General features: G+C 36.6%; 1 protein-coding gene across 2 annotated transcripts; it reads right to left on the reverse strand.

Annotated features, from left to right (window-relative positions):
* Positions 1-207: 207 nt before the first annotated feature.
* On the reverse strand, positions 208-8,890 carry LOC18440688 (putative clathrin assembly protein At5g57200). Of its 2 annotated transcripts, XM_006850826.4 has the most exons (15): positions 8,649-8,890; positions 8,446-8,515; positions 7,446-7,543; positions 6,511-6,649; positions 6,240-6,367; positions 5,870-5,962; positions 5,717-5,767; positions 4,784-4,849; positions 4,450-4,515; positions 3,706-3,786; positions 3,509-3,589; positions 2,805-2,972; positions 2,417-2,492; positions 1,724-1,839; positions 208-864 (listed from the first exon to the last, which is right to left on the reverse strand). In XM_006850826.4, the coding sequence occupies exons 1-15, from the start codon at positions 8,736-8,738 to the stop codon at positions 547-549; spliced, it is 1,641 nt and encodes a 546-aa protein (XP_006850889.1). In that variant the 5' UTR covers positions 8,739-8,890; the 3' UTR covers positions 208-546. The 2 variants fall into 2 exon arrangements, with proteins under 2 accessions (XP_006850889.1, XP_088705220.1); XM_088849094.1 differs by lacking the exon at positions 4,450-4,515.
* Between the last annotated feature and the right edge of the window lie 10,416 nt (positions 8,891-19,306).

Below are 19,306 nucleotides of genomic sequence, written 5' to 3' on the forward strand. Positions count from 1 at the left end.
AGCCTTAACCTTATAGTTCAATGTGTTTTCACTGCTTTAAACACTAAACCAAAAGCCCCACAACCACACATATACGGTCACATTTTCCTCCTGTTTCGACTGCGATCTTCTTCAATACTCTTATGTTTTCCAATTATATTCGTCCATGAATTCAAGTATCCTTAAACGTCCAATAAAAACAGCCCAGGCCCAATGAGAGAGAAAAAGTAAAGAATGAAAAATGAATACTTTAAATCAATAAAACCAAATCTTCAGTGTTTCTCAGTACAATAACAATGCAGCAACACATCATGCAGTGAGTGCACCACGACAAATTTACAAAAACAATGGAGAGAGAGACAGAATTTCACTTCTACCAATGAATCATTCGCTTCTTTTTGAGCAAGAAAAAGACCATTGTAATTCTACCAATAAATTATTGGCTTCTTTTCAAGAAAGAGAGCAAGGCATCTAACTCTTTCAATGAATGGTTGAGAGAGAGAGAAAGAGAGAGAGTGAGTGAGAGAGAATACACATTCATGAATGAATGAAAGAATGTTCTTGTACCTAAAGCAAGCTGGGGTTTCCTTGTGGGGGCGCATTTGTGGGTAGGGTGGACAAAGAGTCCCCGAAAGGGTTGGCGGACCCACCCATTTGCATTTGAGGAGGGTAAGAAGGTTGTTGATAGGGAGACATCATCATCTGTTGTTGTTGGGCCATGAGGGCCATCTGCACGTTGGGTGGTGGGGCCACATTGTGGGACATGGCAAATGGGTCCTGTGATTCGAAGGGGTTGTTTGCATAGCCTGATTGCTGTTGCTGCTGTCTCCTTGTTTGAGCATCGTCGTAGAGGCTGTCCAACAGGAGTTTGTCGAAACCCCCGGCCTGTTAACAAATTAGAACATGTTAGATCTCTCTCTCTCTCTCTCTCTCTCTCTCTCTCTCTCTCTCTTATATACAGGTGATTCAATGAGTTTACTAAACAGCCTTGGATCAAACCAGATCACTCTCTCTCTCTCCAATGACAACAAAATATAGCCATTGCAATCCAGTTTGGATGGTGTCCAATACCACTACCACGCACCCTCCCCCCTCGCCTCCACTAGATGAAAGTCGAGAAAAGCTAGCCCCTACGACACACTGTTTAAATTTGGTATCATACTCTGCATATCAACTTATATCAGCTCAATCAATTTAATATTCAGTTCTGAAAAATGTCAAGCTCGGAAGTAAGGCCATCAACTCGCAGTCATGAGGCATCAATTACTAAACCTAGCGCTTTGTTTAATTTAAACGGATGGGGAGTAGAAAAATGAAACCATGGAGCTCAAAGGACTCACTTGGAACACCTTTTAATGGATTATGTGGTACAACTGAAACGAATAAGTTCTCATGGAATGAATAACACAGTTACTTGGAAACCATCAGGTATTTCCTATTTCAATGTTTTATTCAATTACACTTTTACCCATAAATTCTACATAACTTTATCTTTCAAATATTATAAAGTGAATAATGTTGATCCTAAATTACCAACATATGGATGCTATGCCTAAATTCTAATTCTTGCATGGATGTGCATTTGTACTTTGTTTAATAAATATAAAATATTAACTATGCAAATCTTTTTAAAAACATTTTTGCTAACTCCTGCGGAATCAACAACCAGATAAAGAATCTCATGACTTATGAAGCCCCAATAAAAGTGGATGAAGATTTGAAAGTAAAGAAACAGAACACGTACCAATTTACTTTCAGTAACGTGACTGGTGTTGCTGCTAGCTGTAGCAACAAGGGCAAGCTCCCATCCTGAAGGATCTGTACTATTCCCTAGAAAACCCTCAGATGGTTTTGTGCCATCTGTAATTTTCAATTTATGCATCAGTTAAAGATAAGACATGTCATGTGCATATACAAACACGTGAACTTTAGATAAGAATTGGTTCACTCTCTCTATTTAACTGAACATAAGAATTGGTTCACTCTCTCTATTTAACTGAACAATCAACCTCTTTCAATATGTGCACAACAGCCCAAGGAAGGGAGGGAGAGGGAGAGAGAGAGAGAGAGAAACAGAGAGAGAGACAAACTCATCAGTTTGCCACATAGAAGCAGGGTTCGCAACAGAGTGTTTTAAATGCACAGTTTGGGGGGTCGGGGTGGGGAGGGAGAGTCCCATACACTCATCAGTCTGCCACATAGAAGCAGGGTTTGCAAGAGAGTGTTTTAAATGCACATTTAGAAGTCCATGATTGTTTTGTCATTCTCTTATCATATTTCCCCATTATGTAAAAATCATTCCAACTGTATCAGAGCTCTGATCTTAGGAACACATTCATAATTCAAACATGATGAGATCAACCAAGAAGGACATAAAATACATTATTGGTTCAATAGTCTAATAAAGCAGATTAGCTAGATAGAGCATGTTACTGACCTGATGGAACAATGGCTAGAGCCAATGCATTGCTCTCCTCTATCGCAACTGCATTAGGATTTAACTCATTCAAACCCTGCACAAAAAGAAATGAGTGACTTCCATAGAAAGTATTGTCTCCATTATCTTAAAAGACCACATAGACCTTTCATCTCCCCACATATAGACCTATCACAGCCCTACACATGCATCATTTCACAAATTTATTGAATACCCGATAAACCAAAGGGGACTATTTTGTGATTGCACACACACACGAACACATGAAGGCACAAAATTTGTAAAATATGTGATAGAGAGATTGGCAGTGTTGTGATTTTTGTTTCATACATCCCTCTCTTACAAATTTATAATTTGACTAAAGAGAAATTTTCAAAATAAAACTCACCAATAGATCTTCTGTGTCTGCAGGTGGTTCAGGTTCAGGAGCAACCACTTCCTCAGGCTGAGGCATTTCCTGAATTTCTACAAATTGTTTATTATCTGATTCTACAACACTTTCAGAAGGAGAAACCTCCTCTGGTTTGAAAGTCAAAAGCTTTGGCTCCTGGTACTCCTGATCAATATGAAAGTCCAGAGAGAATAACCAATGAGTCAGCTTTAAAATTACCCCGTAAATAAACTCAATATGTGGGCTCTCCCATAAGACCACACGCATACACACACACACATATGACAGACATATCAGCAGCAAAGAAAAGAAATACATGTTTAGTAACCACTAACTGCTGCAGTTACCACTGTGATTGGATTTCAAGATTACTAGAGTAACATATGGATTTAGGATCATAAAATCAAAGTACTAATCCAATGATAGTAATACTCTCCCTCCAGTTTAGGCCCACCTACTCACTGAAAATGTTCTCTAGAAATTCACTTTGACTAAGTATAGAGAGTGAAATAATCCTTGGAGAACAACTTCGAAGATGCAAAATAAATCAGGAAAAGATTAAAATTAGATGATTTTGTCTTCCTTCACTTCCTTTCAATGGATAATAATTACTAACTTTTCAAAATTTTCTGTCACTACAAATGTCTTCTACCAATAAAACAATTAATTCTGACAAGAATTACGGCAACAAGTGAACTCACCACCGCCCTTCTTGAAACAGAAGAGGTTCGAGGTGCCTCTCTGATATACTCTTCCATTGTTGCAAGGAATGAAGAAGGTGGCTGGAACAATGAGGAAACAATAATTGAGAGAGAGAGAGAGAGAGGCTCTTTTTCTTCGACACCAATGATCACGAGCATTTTCAAACTTAGTAAATGGAAGATGAAGAGAAATGAACCTGTCTCAAAGTAGGAAACTGAAAATTCCTTGCAACTTCCAAGCCTTTGCAGAACTCATAAAATTCGGAAAGGCTTTCAGCCTGGAAATGAGAAAGGCAATTATTTATTCTCTAGGAAAAGAAGTAACGAATAGATATCTGCACTTGATAATATTCACAGAACTTTACCAATAATAGATGTGTAAAATTTCAAATAGTAAAATTTATGTTCCCATGCCAAAATTGGCCTTTGTGTTTTAATTACAGACATGAAATATATCTGGTCATAGCTCCAGTTATTGTCCTATAATTGATGTCTCAGTACCTAATGATTCACCAGTCGACTACTTTTGTCATATTTTCTGTACATCTCGCAATTCCTTTATGAGCAGAACTCCCATGACTATGGTTTCTATTCATAAATGCCATGTGTTATCTTTGAACAAGACCAATATTGACACCAGATGCAGAAACACTTTATCTCATAAAAATTACAAAAGATATGCTCCATTCATTAGGATACAGGAATTTCTCATGGTTCATACATATGGTGAAATAACCAGTCACAATAGTGGCCTTGTAAACAGTTCAGCTGTGTAATATTGTATTTCTTCTCTATGGCTATCATTTTTCTGTTTCACATATTCATAGTTTCTATAAGCTAGTACTTTTCCTTATTTTCCACATTTTCTTGTGTTCTATACATTTTGTAACAACGTCTTAGTCAATATGTAAAATGTATAAAGATAGATGGTGGTACACAACCTGCTGACCAGCTCTTCTGTAAATATCAAGGGCTTTTATAGCTTCATGTCTTGACATCTCAAAAAACTGCAACAATATGGTCAAAAAACATCAATTTGATATCCTTTTCTGCTCTCTTTTACTTCTTTCTTTTCTTTTTTCATTTTTTGATTTTTGGCCTTTCTTGAAATCTTAAGCATACCACTCATGTCTGGTGCACGGCAAAACCAAAAACAGTATATACATGGTGTAATGTCCTTCTAGAAAAGCACAGCAAATTCATAAAATAAAGACAGAACTTGTAATGTAATTGATGTCTCTAGAAACCATGCAGCTCCTTTAGGTCAAGACCCACCTTATCAACAAGATTAATAATGCCGTCATTGATGGCACAATAAATTTTGAAGCTCTCTTTCAGAACCTACGAGCCAAGACAGTAAACCCAAGTTGGTAAATAATGGTATACAATCTAGAAACAGCATATTATCAGAAATAGAAATATTGATATGATCACCCCAGAGCTAATAATAAAGTTCATTGTGTATCCTTGAGCAATCCATCTTCCATATATAGGAGGAACATCAGTCAAAAACTGAAAAAGGCATCTCAAAGAAAGGGCAAATTGTTGGGCTTTAGGTATTGTGGGTTGTCTAAAATGGCAAATTCCACGAAGAAAGATGAAAAAGGATATGGTTTGTTCAATAAGTTTATCTTCCTGGGTTAAGTTTCAAGGTAAGGAGCAGGCAAAACTAGAATAGTGCGACTAGGAAACCATCCCAGAAATTGTATAAGAAGGAAAAATAGCCCAACTGGCATTCCATCACTTCCTCAAAATAGCAGGGTAGTTTCCCAATCCCTCTTTTTTTTTTTTTTAAAACCAGTGGTGTTCTTGTTGAAAATCAATGGAATTTGGTAGTCCTCAAGGAAACCACTTATAAAGTATGATGATCTAATAATCTTGTCACTTTGGGTTCTTTTTTTTTTTGTTGTTTCAGTTATCTTCTGTGGTTTTTTCTTTTTTCTCTTAGGTTTTTTTTTTTTGGGGGGGGGGGGGGCGGGGGGGTTAGGGATGATGAGACTTCAACTTTCATGTTCCAACTATTTCATTGTATGCAAACAATATGAATAAGCTAAAAGAAAGTGATCCAAATTTTTCTTTTCTCAGGTCACATGAGATGAACTAGATTATCTTCATTATTGTTAACCTTATCTTTTTCACCAGAATAACTATGAAACAATAATTCACATACGAACAACCATAGTGGCATGCCAAGACCCGAAAGCATACCAGAGCAAGCGCATACTGTATCAAGCAATTGCTGAAAGCTGCTCCTTCAGGCTGCCCAAAACGAACCCAATATTTCTTACTAAATAAATAACAAAACAATAAAGTTTGCTCTCACTTAGAAAATCTACGGCCAATATTTACAAAAAAAACCACCTGGCAGCCTACAAGACGGTATAGAAGCTGCTGCAATGCAGGCAAGTGCTCCAGCAAATCGTCACTTCCTAATTCCCTTGTTTTGCTATGCCCCTGCTTAACAAGGAGCAAATCAACATTACAGGAAAGAATGTACTGATTAAAGTGTGCGAAAGCATGCATAATCCAGTGATCTATGGGAAACCATGGTCAATTGGGGTTCATCCATATCCAATTAAATGATCAAAGGTTATGGAGACTACTTAGCACCGACCAGAACAGAACATGACAAGTGGCAGGCAGTGATTACAAATTATGAAATATGGTTCTCCATAATATACTCTATTTAAAGAAATCAAAAGAACAAAAAGGACCAAGAAAATTTCCACACCTTTGCAGGCCCCTGCACAGACTTCATTAAACGCTCTGCTTCAGTATCATACTTTAAAACCCTAAAGCACTCCAATCTTTCCTCTAAAAACAGTGCATAAGTACGAACCCATGCAGAGCAATCCCAAGCTGCAGAGGAAATAAAACAAAAAAGAAAACACAATATTTATAATGCTGCTTAATTGTTTGAAAATAAATAAAATTTGGCACGACGGTGGACAGGTGGACAAGCATAGGCCATGATAATTCCCTGGATAAGTAACAATGCATACCAAGAGGACTCGAGTCATCCTTAAAGTTAGAGAGTTGGAGAATATGCCCTCTGTGGGAATAGTTGAGCAGCTCCTCTCTGAAGGTGGGGTCACCCTCTCTCAATGTCCTGTGAATAACTATTAATGTTTTCAATGCAACCTGTGGCACATCCAACAGAACATGTTGAAATTCAGGAAATCTGATGATTAGTTTTGGACAAAAAACAACACAAAGAAAGTGGATCAACATGTAAAATTGAAAACTTTCTACAAGGATCCCACCCAAAACATAAATCCTTCTCACAATTTTTCAAAGATTAACACCTTGTTCACCATCCGCAACCACTATTTCATCTTTGACTTCCCAGAAATGCAAAGAAGTTGCAATAATGCAATCCATTATTCTAAACTCCAAAGTAACAGAAGAAAATGTATACAATATATGTAAAAAGAAGAGCTCCTTGTGAACATACTTCTTACTCTAATCTTACCCCAAAATAAAAGTGGCATGACAAATCATGTGAAACTCAATATAACTCGTGGATCATGAGAAAACTTTGGATATGAATATAACGTAGAGGGATGCATTCAGTACAGATAACGGTCAAGTAGAATAACACCCGGAACTCTTAATGTGAGCAATTCAACAGAAATAAATCCACTCGCTGGTTGTTATCATGTTGCACCAAACACGATTCTTGTTTATCAAATAGGGCATGAATGAATCAAAAGCATTGACAAGATTGCTAACAATCAAATAGGGCATGAATGAATCAAAAGCATTGACAAGATTGCTAACAATCAGTTTACGCTATCAAAAAAATACTGTCAAAGCTGAAGGGTCCTAATTGCCACCAACAACTGGTTTCCAAATTGAACCTCAAAATTATGTAGGAGTTTTGTGTTAACTGGAAATTTCAATCCAACAAAAAAAATTTAAGTCTGTAAATGTGTACCGTCCAGTTATGAGTCTTGGCCAATCGTCTTGCAAGAGCATGTATGCAGTATGCGACATCGGCACGAGGACGAACAATAGAGGTTGCAGCAAATATTTCTGGACAAGAGGCATGCAATAAAATCAAAGTAAAAATAGAGATCATAGCAAATATTTATAAAGCAGTGGCATGCAAAAAAATAACAAACCGTGTGACAAAATACATGCACATTTCACATGTACTTATAAGCGCGACATATATTTGTATGTATGTTAAGTATAGGGTATGTGAAATAATTTAATTCTCAGTTTAATTTATTCGATTTTTTAGAGTTTCAGATTAAAATTGCCTTCTAAAATGAAATTCACATGTTCCAGCCTACATAGACACGTGTGTGCATATAAATATGTGTGTGAATGCAGATGTCTCGGTCCTGGTTCTAAGTTTCAGAACCAAAGTGCCTTCTCAAATGAGAATAATTATTCAGACACAAAATGATATCAACCATCTATGTAACATGCAGGCTGGTGCATCACTCATCAACAGCACACGCATAAAACATATTTACATCATGGATACATACAAAAAAAATGAAAAAAATGAATTGCCCATTGTCTATAACTAGCCACCCAAACAAAAAAACAGGGAAAGGTAGACAATTTATAAATAAAAAATCCAAAATACCCAATAAAAAGATGCACTGACGACCCAATTGACAAATGTAAAAAATTAAACTAAAATAAGAATCTGACATCCAAAGAAGAATAATCACTACAACCCAATTTCACTATCAAAAAATTGATAATACATGTTTTAAAAATAATAATAAGTACAAAATATGCCCAAAATAGCTGTAATTAAAGAATAGTCCGTAAAATGGTAAGATCAATGCTTCATTCAAATAAAACTAAAAATCCCATTATTAGATCTGCAAAATTCTATTCAATAACTAAGAAATTCAATAAGACAAGAATACAAATCAAGAATATTTCTCAAAAAACAATAATTTGAAATTACTCACTTCGTACATGGCGTTCTTTTGCGGGACATTCGACATGATTGGTGGCCTTCACAATTGCAATATCCAAATCCTTTGATCCAAACACCACATCAAAAAAACGCAAATGAGCAAACCCATGAATTCGAAAATAAAAAGCTCCCAACACAATTGAAATGAGAAAATATTGGACATAAAGAAACTGTAAAACGAGGAAATGGTTATACCTTGTATTCGCTATTGACCTTGGCGAGCCCAACTTTGGTGGAATCTTTGAGCGCTCCATAGGCTTTTCTCCAGCTCTGGAGCGTCGCCATTGTCGGCAGAGAAGAAAACCCTAGTTCCCCTCTAAGGCCCCTCTCCCTCTCTCTCTCTCCCTCTCTCTGTCTCTCCCTGCGCGTAGTTCTGGCTAGATACCAACCATAACCATTCGGAATTCAACCCGGCTGAGTCCTTCCATGTTCGTTTCTCTCTCTCTCTCTTTTCTCTCTAACTTTTTATATGCGATGCACGCGGCATATTCTCTCCCTTACCTGTTGCAAGAGAAAATGACCAAAACACTCCAATCTTTTAAAAATAAGACCAAAATTACCCCACGTCCTTCAAGGGAAATTTTCTAAGATAAAAGAGTTGCGATATTTAAGACTGCAGAGAACGTATGCCGTACATATACTCGAGATATTGACATTTTTCAATAAATATTTATCGATACGCTCAATCTACTTCATCTATGAAGTTATGAATTTTATAATTAAAAATAATATAAATTTTCAAGCCATTACAAAAATTTTCAAATTTTAATACAACATTTTTTTATACTATTTGCTTATTTTAATTGTTTAGGGCCTCGAAAACTGACATACCTCGTAAACACCTGTCCAAACCACCTAATATTTTCATAACATTTTGATGTAATAAAGAAAAATTGAGAGTAAGAGAGAGAGTGCATATTGTAGTCATAAGGAAAAAAAATATGCCAACTGAAAACGTTAGGGACTAAAGTGTATGTGAAAGCTCATATATTTTCCTTCATTTAGAACCATATATCATGTAGCATATATCATATCGCTATTGTTATATTTTAGGTAATAGACAGCATATATAATTTGAAGTTCAAGCAATTATTGCTGTGTAATATATTGCAAAAGGCATAACTTTCTCTCTCTCTCTCTCTAGATTTCTTGGAGTAGACAAGTGGCATCTCTTTGCCACCTATTTTGGGCCCCCACACCATGTCATCCTGTCTTGTTATTGGTTGGCCTTAATATACTTAAAACAAATTGTTAGTAGAGTTGCATTTGCTTGTGCATTTGGGTGGTGCAAGATAGGTTTCCTAATCCCAAACCCATAATAGAATTTGATAGGAAAAAATCTCTCTCTCTTCTTCTCCTTCTTTTTTTTTTTTTTTTTTTTTAAACTATGAAATTTCATTAAAAAAAACAAAGAGTACATAAAATAATATATATTAAAAAATATATATTTAACTAACGACAGTGACAACCAACGATGGTATGGTTGGTAGACACCCTCTTTTGCAAGTGAATCTGCGTTTATATTGACCCCAAGAAAATAATCTCTCTCTAGTATCCTCGACCAATTAGGACTGCAAACCCATCGGGTAAGATTAGGGTCGACTCTAGCTCGGGCCGGTCAAAGGTAAAACTCAAACCCAAACTATTGAAACTCGACGAGCCCGATTGGGTAGAAATAGGTCAAATAGAAGAGCGTAAGATGTAATTAGATTGTAAGAAAACATAATACAGACGTATGAAGAAGTTGGTGTTGGATTTGGTGCTATCCCAAATAAATCACATATATAGACTCCTAATCTTATATATATGTGTGTGTGTGTGTCTGTGTGTGTGTGTATGTGTGTGTGTGTGCGTGAGATGAAAGTGTAAAAATTTTATGTACTCTATTTGAGTCACCATATGGGAATGATGGCTCCTCCAAAGAGAGAGGAAGATATAGTATTTTGTGCATAAGATGCAATTTCCTCTTAAAGATGAAAGCTTCCTATGAAGATAAATATTGTGATATGTGTTTCATGCTTTATCTCTCATATTTTATTTGTCAAATATTAATCGTAGCTTTTGCCACAACAGTAGTAAAATATATGGATAAATATAGAACAAGACAAATCATTGTTATTACAATTGGATTGGCAAGCGAACCTTTACTATGTTTGGCCCAATCAGAATTGTTGTCGAACTCATTAGATAAAAATTTAAAAATTTATAGAAAAATATTTAATAGTTTCAAATTATTAAATATATTACAAAAAAAATTGTCTAATTTAACCGGTTAAATTCTACTAGTCAAACTGGCAAAAAGTAGTCAAATATTAATTTTAACCGATTTTTAACTAAATTTGATTTTTACTTTGGATTACACCAACCAAAATATCATTTGACAATGGGACCAGTCAATTCCGATCTTGATTACTTTGAGACAAACCATCTCCCTCTCCCTCTCTCTATAAAACAAAACAAGACAAACTCTCTCTCTCCCTCTCACTATCCCCCATAAAACAAGACCAACCATCTCTCTCTCACACCCCCTCACAACACACATGCATGACTCTTTCTCTCTCATTAATTGATGTTAAGAGTCCCTTTTGGATTAAAAATTCAACGTGTTGTTTCTTCTCTTGCGCAGGTCGGTCAGCTAGCTGGGGTTGGAGACTTGATGTTGCCTTCACCTCCCTAACAACCAAACATGTTATTAGATGTTTATCTCCTCTCTGCATTTCAAAGTGTTCTTCACATTATACTTTATTCTTCTTTCTCTCTCTCTCTCTGGTATTTAGACTGGCAACTATGTACTCCTTCTATATCTGGGAATTAGACTCGACAGTATGTACTCTCTCTTGTGGTTAAATATTCATTTCATTCACTAAATCTAACTTAAACGTCCCATAATATGAGTATCCCTTACCAACAAATACATCATTTTTATCAATATGAGTTTGTCAAACCCAATGACTATTTTAAAGCCATAATTGTTCAAGATACATCATGAAACAAGGTTTCTTCGCATATCTGGTACGTAGTATACATTTTTTAAAGTGAGTACCTTGCATGAACTAAACTTTGGTTCTACCGTACCCTTTCAAAGCATATTTGTCATAGCTTGGGTTCCAAATTGAACCGAATTACTGTCACCCATTGGTTCAAAAGCCTTAAACATATATCGATTATTAGACACATGAATGATAGCATCAGTGTCGACCCATCATCCATTGTCTTTATTGATCATGTTTACTTCGGTGACCATTACTACACTTTTTTCTTCAGTCGTCAAGTTCACTTGGTCTTTAGGCTTTTTGAGCCCTTTCTGATTCGGAACTCTTTTGAAAAGTTTCTCAAATTTCCACATACATAACAAGTGACTTTATTTTTATTTTTGTTGGCTGCAGACTTTTGGTTCTTATAATTTTCATTATGGACATTGAGAAAGAAATACTTCTTGTTATATGGAGCACTTGATTTTTGCTCAGTAATGTTTGCCTTAGAGTGAAAATTAATTGAATTCATATTTCTTTTCAATAAGTATATTTTTTTCTTCAATCCGAAGAGATCTTTAAAGTTGAATCATATCAAGATCAATTTTATTGTGTTTCATCTTCTTTTGGTACTCTCTCCAAGATGTGGGTAGCATATCAATCATAGAACCTACTATGAAATATTCGTCCAAATAAATACAACCACAATACTTAAGTTCATTGACTACAAGCTGTAACTCATATACTTGAGAGAGAATATGCTTATTTTCAATGAATTTAAAATCTATAAAGATCATAAATCTTTTTGTTACCAGACTCTTCCGTAAAATACTTGGTTTCAAGTAGTTTTCATAGCTCTCTTGTCATGCCAATGAAGGCATACATGTCATAGATCGGGTCAGCCAAGGCATTTAGTGTGACAACCCAACCTTTCTCTACCAGTTAGAAGGCAGCGCCGATTGTGTTGAAGGAAGAGGCCAACGTCAGTTGCGTTAAAGGAAGAGGCCAGCACCGGTTGTGTTAAAGGAAGAGGCCAACACCGATTGTGTTGAAGGAAGAGGCCAGTACCGGTTGAAGTTGTAAGGCAACGCTGGTTGTGTTGAAGGAAGGGGCAGCACTGATTGTGTTGAAGGAAGATGCCAGTGCCAGTTGAAACTGTAAGGCAGCATCGGTTGAAGTTGTGGCCAGCGCCGGTTGAAGTTGAAAGACAGCGCTGGTTGAAATTGTCGTCAGGGCTGGCTGTGTCACTGACATGCATGAGTTTGAGGTGACACTTGTTTGATGTATGCTATTGTGGGTGCCACTTGTTTTGAGCCTCCTTAGTGACACTTGAGCAGCCACCCCAAACATGAGAGTATTTAAGCCTCTTCTCTCACCCTCACCCCTCATTCTTACCTCTCTCCCTCTCTAAGATACAAAGTGAAAGAAGTGACTTTGTGAGCAGCCATTGTTGGGTGGGTGAGAGCTGTGAGCAACGGTTGGAGGAGGCCCCATTGTTAACTAGGCAAGTGGATCCATTACCCTTGTATTAGAGTCATGGGAATGTATGGGACCTTAGGCACGTGAATGAGCGATAGAAGAGTATGTGATGTAGGAAACCTTACGCCTTTTTCAATGAAAATTTGGGATTTTTGTTCTAGGATAATGATGAATGTAAGAATGACATTGTGATTATTAGATTATGTAAGAAATGCATGTTATGTGTGTTCACATTGTGAAAGAATGGATGTTTTCATGCTCGTCATTATGAAATGATGGTTATGGGACGCATTATTGACACAGGTTAAATGAAACCATGAAATTCTAGGAATATGTGTGTTCTTAAATGAGGCTTCTGAATAGCCAAATGGGGTCCGATAGACCTCAAACCACCACCGTTGGAAAGATACATGAGCCTAGTAAAATGTTTGTTGTTTCCCACTGTTGAAATTCTTTAAAAAAATGAAGTTATAGTTCGAAATGAGAGGGTATGTCACTGTAGATTGTTTTCTTGGATTTTTCATTAATACCATTATGTTCATCGATTTTAACTAACCAAATGGCGTCCTTTTTGGCCAAACCATAGCCTTTTGAAAGATCCTTGAATGGGTTAAAAGTTACATGTAGAAAATATTTTGAAATTCTTGTTAGATTGAAAGTTACGCTTCATTTTATGAAGGTATGTCGCTGTGGACAGTTTTAGCAAAAACACATATTTAACGCCTACGATGTCATTGAATTTGACTAACCAAAAGGCATCCATTTTAGCCCAAACCCTGCCATTGGAACCGGTTATGAGTCATCTTTAATTCACATGTTGAGCAATTTTTGGGATTTCCTCTTGATTTTGAAACATGGGCGAAATTTCAAAGATATGTCACTATCTTCACTGTGCAGATGAAGTGTCTCTGATCTTGGGCTCTTTTGAAGGGGCAAATAAGGTCCAACTGCGCTCAAACCACCTCTATTTGAAAGACAGTTGTGTCTAACATAAAATTGATTTTGGAACTATCTTCAAATTCCAAATGAATTGAAAGCTATAGCCCTGTTTTGACTTGGATGTCACTGCCTGAATTTTTAGAAAGCATGACATCGACACTCTGATTCTGTTATATGGACTCTGATTTTGTTATATGGACTATGATTCTGTTATATGAGCTATGATTCTGTTATATGAACTACGATCTCTGATTCTGTTATATGAGCTCTAATTCTGTTATATGAACTCTGATTTTGTTATATGAACTCTGATTCTATTATATGAGCTCTAACTCTGTTATATGAACCCTGATTCTGTTATATGAGCTCTGACTCTGTTATATGAACTCTGATTTTGTTATATGAGCTCTGACTCTGTTTTATGAATTATGAATTCCGATATATGCATTTTGATTCTGGCCAATACTCTGATTTTTTGGCCACTACGCAATGGGTTCTCTATTGGTAGTGGATATTTTCCCACTATTGAAATTCTTTAAAAAAATGAAATTATATTTCCAAATGAGAGGGTATGTCACTATAGACTGCTTTCCTGGATTTTTCATTAATACCACTATATTCATCGATTTTAGCTAACCAAATGGCGTCCATGTTTGGCCAAATCATAGCCATTTGAAAGATCCTTGAATGGGTTAAAGTTATATGTAGAAAATATTTTGAAATTCTTGTTAGAATGAAAGTTAGGCTTCGTTTTACGAAGGTATGTCGCTGTGGACAGTTTTAGCAAAAGCACCGATTTAACGCCTATGATGTCATTGAATTTGACTGACCAAAAAGCATCCATTTTAACCCAAAACCCGCCATTGGAATCGGTTATGAGTCATCTTTAATTCACATGTTGAGCAATTTTCGGGATTTCCTCTTGATTTTGAAACATGGGCGAAATTTCAAAGATATGTCACTATCTTCACTGCACAGATGAAGTGTCTCTGATCTTGGGCTCTTTTGAGGGGGCAAATAAGGTCCAATTGCACCCCTATTTGAAAGACAGTTGTGTCTAACATAAAATTGATTTTGAAACTATCTTCAAATTTCAAATGAATTGGAAGCTATAGCCTTGTTTTGACGGGGATGTCACTGCCTGAATTTTTAGAAAGCGTGACATCGACACTTCGATTCTGTTATATGAACTCTGATTCTGTTATATGGACTCTGATTCTGTTATATGAGCTCTGATTCTGTTATATGAACTGTGATTCTGTTATATGAGCTATGATTATATTATATGAACTCTGATTATGTTATATGAACTCTGATTCTGTTATATGGACTCTGATTATGTTATTTGGACTCTGATTCTGTTATTTGAGCTCTGATTACGTTATATGGACTCTGATTCTGTTATATGAGCTCTGATTCTGTTATATGAATTATGATCTGGTTCTGTTATATGGACTCTGATTCTGTTATATGAGCTCTGATTCTGTTATATGAACTCTAATTCTGTTATACGAACTCTGATTCTGTGATATGAGCTCTGACTCTGTCATATGAACTTTGATTATTTTATATGAGCTCTGACTCTGTTATATGAACTCTGATTCTATTATAAGAGCTCTGACTATGTTTTATGAATTATGAATTATGATATATGGATTTTGATTCTGGCCAATACTCTACTTTTCTGGCCACTACACAATGGGTTCTCTATTGGCAGTAGATATTTGAAATTTTTTAAAAAAATGAAGTTATAATTCGCAATGAGAGGGTATGTCACTGTAGATCGTTTGTCTGGATTTTTCATTATTACCACTGCGTTCATCGATTTTAACTAACCAAATGGCGTCCATTTTTGGCCAAACCAGAGCCATTTGAAAGACCCTTGAACGGGTTAAAGTTACATGTAGAAAATATTTTGAAATTCTTGTTAGATGGAAAGTTACGCTTCGTTTTATGAAGGTATGTCGCTGTGGACAGTTTTAGCAAAAGCACAGATTTAACGCCTATGATGTCATTGAATTTGACTGATTAAAAAGCATCCATTTTAGCCCAAACCCTGCCATTGGAACCGGTTATGAATCATCATTAATTCACATGTTGAGCAATTTTCAGGATTTCCTCTTGATTTTGAAACATGGCCGAAATTTCAAAGATATGTCACTATCTTCCCCGCACAGATGAAGTGTCTCTGATCTTGGGCTCTTTTGACGAGGCAAATAAGGTCCAATTGGGCTCAAACCACCCTATTTGAAAGAAAGTTGTGTCTAACATAAAATTGATTTTGGAACTATCTTCAAATTCCAAATGAATTGGAAGCTATAGCCTTGTTTTGACTTGGATGTCACTGCCTGAATTTTTAGAAAGCGTGACATCGACACTTTGATTCTGTTATATAGACTCTGATTCTGTTATAAGAGCTTTGATTATGTTATATGAACTCTGATTTTGTTATATGAGCTCTGATTCTGTTATATGAACTCTGATTATGTTATATGAACTCTGATTCTGTTATATGGACTCTGATTATGTTATATGGAGTCTGATTCTGTTATATGAGCTCTGATTATGTTATATGGACTCTGATTCTGTTATATGAGCTCTGATTCTGTTATATGAACTTTGATCTGGTTCTGTTATATGGACTCTGATTCTGTTATATGAGCTCTGATTCTGTTATATGAACTATGATTCTGCTATATGAGCTCTGACTCTGTCATATGAACTCTGATTCTGTTATATGAGCTATGACTCTGTTATATGAACTCTGATTCTGTTATATGAGCTCTGACTCTATTTTATGAATTATGAAGTCTGATATATGCATTTTGATTATGGCCAATACTTTGATTTTCTGGCACTATGCAATGGGTTCTCTATTGGTAGTGGATATTCTGAATTCTGATATATGCATTCTGACTCTGGCCACTACGGGTCCCCCATTGGTAGTGGATATTCCGATTCTGTTATTCTGTTACTCTGACTGTTAAGCAATGAATCCCCCATTAGTAGTAGATTTTCTGTACCTCGATTCCTATGATAGGAGTGGAGTCGGGAGGTAACTATTCATAACCGGATGGGTCCCCCCCCCCAACTTTCTTAAGCACTGCGCATTGGATTTCCCCAATAGTAGTGCAACCCCCTCTCGCCTGAAAGCATAAAGAGATGGTCGTGTCTTGCAAGGCCGCAACCTATCGAAAACCCCAAAGCGCGTTGGGGATTGTGTGCGTAAGTGAGGGCATTACGAAGTGAGACTCCCACTTGTCATTGCCTTCCCTCCTGAATGAGGGTAGAAGTCTCAAGTTCAGGATTGGCTTAGCTTGATCGATGTAGCTTTTACTTCGGGAGTATACTACTCTGTTTTGTTTGTCTGAATTTTGTATTCTATAAGATTATATGTCTGTAACTGTAATATACAAGTAATGCTCCATTAGTTTATTTCTGATTCTCTTATATAACCTTCATGTGCACTCTGATATGTGACCTTACTCTGTAAGACAAATGCGGTTTCTGATAAACTTGTGCATGTTATCGTGTACATACTGATAGTCATGAACGTAAGGGTAGTGATCTAGTTATTGGGCTTATAGCTCATTCCATCTTAATTTCATAATGGTAAAGTGAAGGGTGGTGGCAGCTGTGCTCAAGGTGGGTGGCAAATTATGAGCCTGAAGCTTGAGGTTAAGAAGTTTGAGAATCTGCCTTCAAAATTTCCACAGTAGGTTTTGGTGATTTATGTGATATGATATATTCCTCATTTTGTGTATGTTTTGGCCAGTTGTGCCTTAACGAACTTGTAAAGACTCTTGATTTGAGAAGAAATGAATTGGTTGTACTTTTGATTGTAATTGTTGGATTTATGGATTTATTTTAGTTTTTTTTTGGTTTGCTCTCGATTTCGTGTTTTTAATGCGTTGAGCCACTCCCACCTGAATGACATTCGTGACTTTTGGTTGCGATCTTGCGCTCTGTCGCCCCTCAGTAGGGGTCAAGGAGCGGGGTTGTGACATTTAGAATATTACTCTTGCATATACAGTCATCCTCCATCCATCTCTTGTATGATTGAGTTTGCTCGTCGATGGAGTCATCCGATGGTGGTGGTGGTGCAGGCATTGACTTGGTGACTATGTAAGGTACTTTGACAGTGGCAAGCAAAAAGATAATATTTTGTTGCTATCTCTTGAAATTTAGCCTATTGAAATGTTTGAGTCGAGTAAAATTGTGATTCATGACCTTCAAATAAGTCATGACAGTTTCCTTTCTTTCACCCATAAATACCATCTTGAATTATTGGAAAAAATTTGGGTGAAGTGGAAGCAAACAATGGTACGATTTTTGAAAAATTAGATTTCGAACTCTTATTGTTTTCGGACATGTAGGAGCACTATCTCAAGATGGTATTTGCCCCCCTTTCGATATTGTATTTGACGTGTATAAGAAGGGCAATCCGTCCTTGGGATACATGAAAACATAGAAGTCTTTTACAATGTTCCTAAGCTCTTTGCACCCGAGCTTGGAACACATACAACAGACACCAAAGTCATGTTATAATAGAGAGAAATGAGAGAAAAATGAGTTGAGAGAGAGAGAGAGTTAGCCCACTGTTTCGCTTATTAGATTGCAGAGAAAAGTTTATTGAGAGAGATGCTAAGGCTGTAAAAGTTATATATCATATGACAAAAAAACCCCTTTATATAGAGCCACACATGTATCACCAATAGCTACAAGTTGCATGCAGCCCTTTAACTCACTTGATGGCTACTGTAAAAGTTATATATCGTATGGCAAAAGGACCCCTTTATGTAAAGCTACATATGTACCACCAACAACTACAAGTTACATGCAGCCCCTCCTTAACTCACTTGATGACTGTCTATTTCATTGACAGCTATATGACCGTTGGGTGACCCACTTGCATCAAGTGCTAGACGACCGTTGGCTATCCTACACGAGCTAGGCTCATAAAAAGAGAACGAGCCATGAGCCCGACTCACACATGTGGTCGGGCAAGGGGCGCCTCATGCGTTGATGCGAGCGTGCAAAGTGCACCATCAAGCGCCCTTGCGCCCACACCCTCGCACACGCATGTGCACATAGCATGTTTTTGTGCTTTGCATATGCACATTCTCTCTCTTTTGTTCTTAGCATATATTGCATGGGAATGTGTGCTCTTAAATACATCTCAATAAACTCTCTCATATTCAATGTGGGGCTCAAACCTACATCTTTATCTCTCTACAAAGACAATTTAGGAAAAAACAATAAAACTACAGTTGTTGTTTTGAAATACATATAAGTATTTTTCAAACAAAAAATACTAACAATGTGAACCTTGGTCACAGTCTATATAGGGTCATTCCTCACCTTTAGTTTTGAAAAACTTTCCAAGATTTTAAGGTTTAAGCTTGGTTCATACAGTTTGAGGTGGGGTAGCCACAACTTTGCTAATTTCTTTTTTGCTAAATA

The sequence above is a fragment of the Amborella trichopoda genome, chromosome 1 (genome assembly GCF_054954075.1).
Source record: "Amborella trichopoda isolate Santa Cruz 75 chromosome 1, AtrichopodaSantaCruz75HAP2 v2.0, whole genome shotgun sequence".
NCBI classification, from domain to species: Eukaryota; Viridiplantae; Streptophyta; class Magnoliopsida; order Amborellales; family Amborellaceae; genus Amborella; species Amborella trichopoda.

Bases quoted from the DNA above. Each gene is read 5' to 3' on its own strand.
- LOC18440688 (XM_006850826.4), bottom strand. From the start codon at position 8,738: ATGGCGACGCTCCAGAGCTGGAGAAAAGCCTATGGAGCGCTCAAAGAT. The intron at 2,493-2,804 runs GTGAGTTTTATT...CTTTTTGTGCAG, and splicing joins CAGACACAGAAGATCTATTG to GGTTTGAATGAGTTAAATCC. The intron at 1,840-2,416 runs GTCAGTAACATG...TGAAAATTACAG, and splicing joins TCTAGCCATTGTTCCATCAG to ATGGCACAAAACCATCTGAG.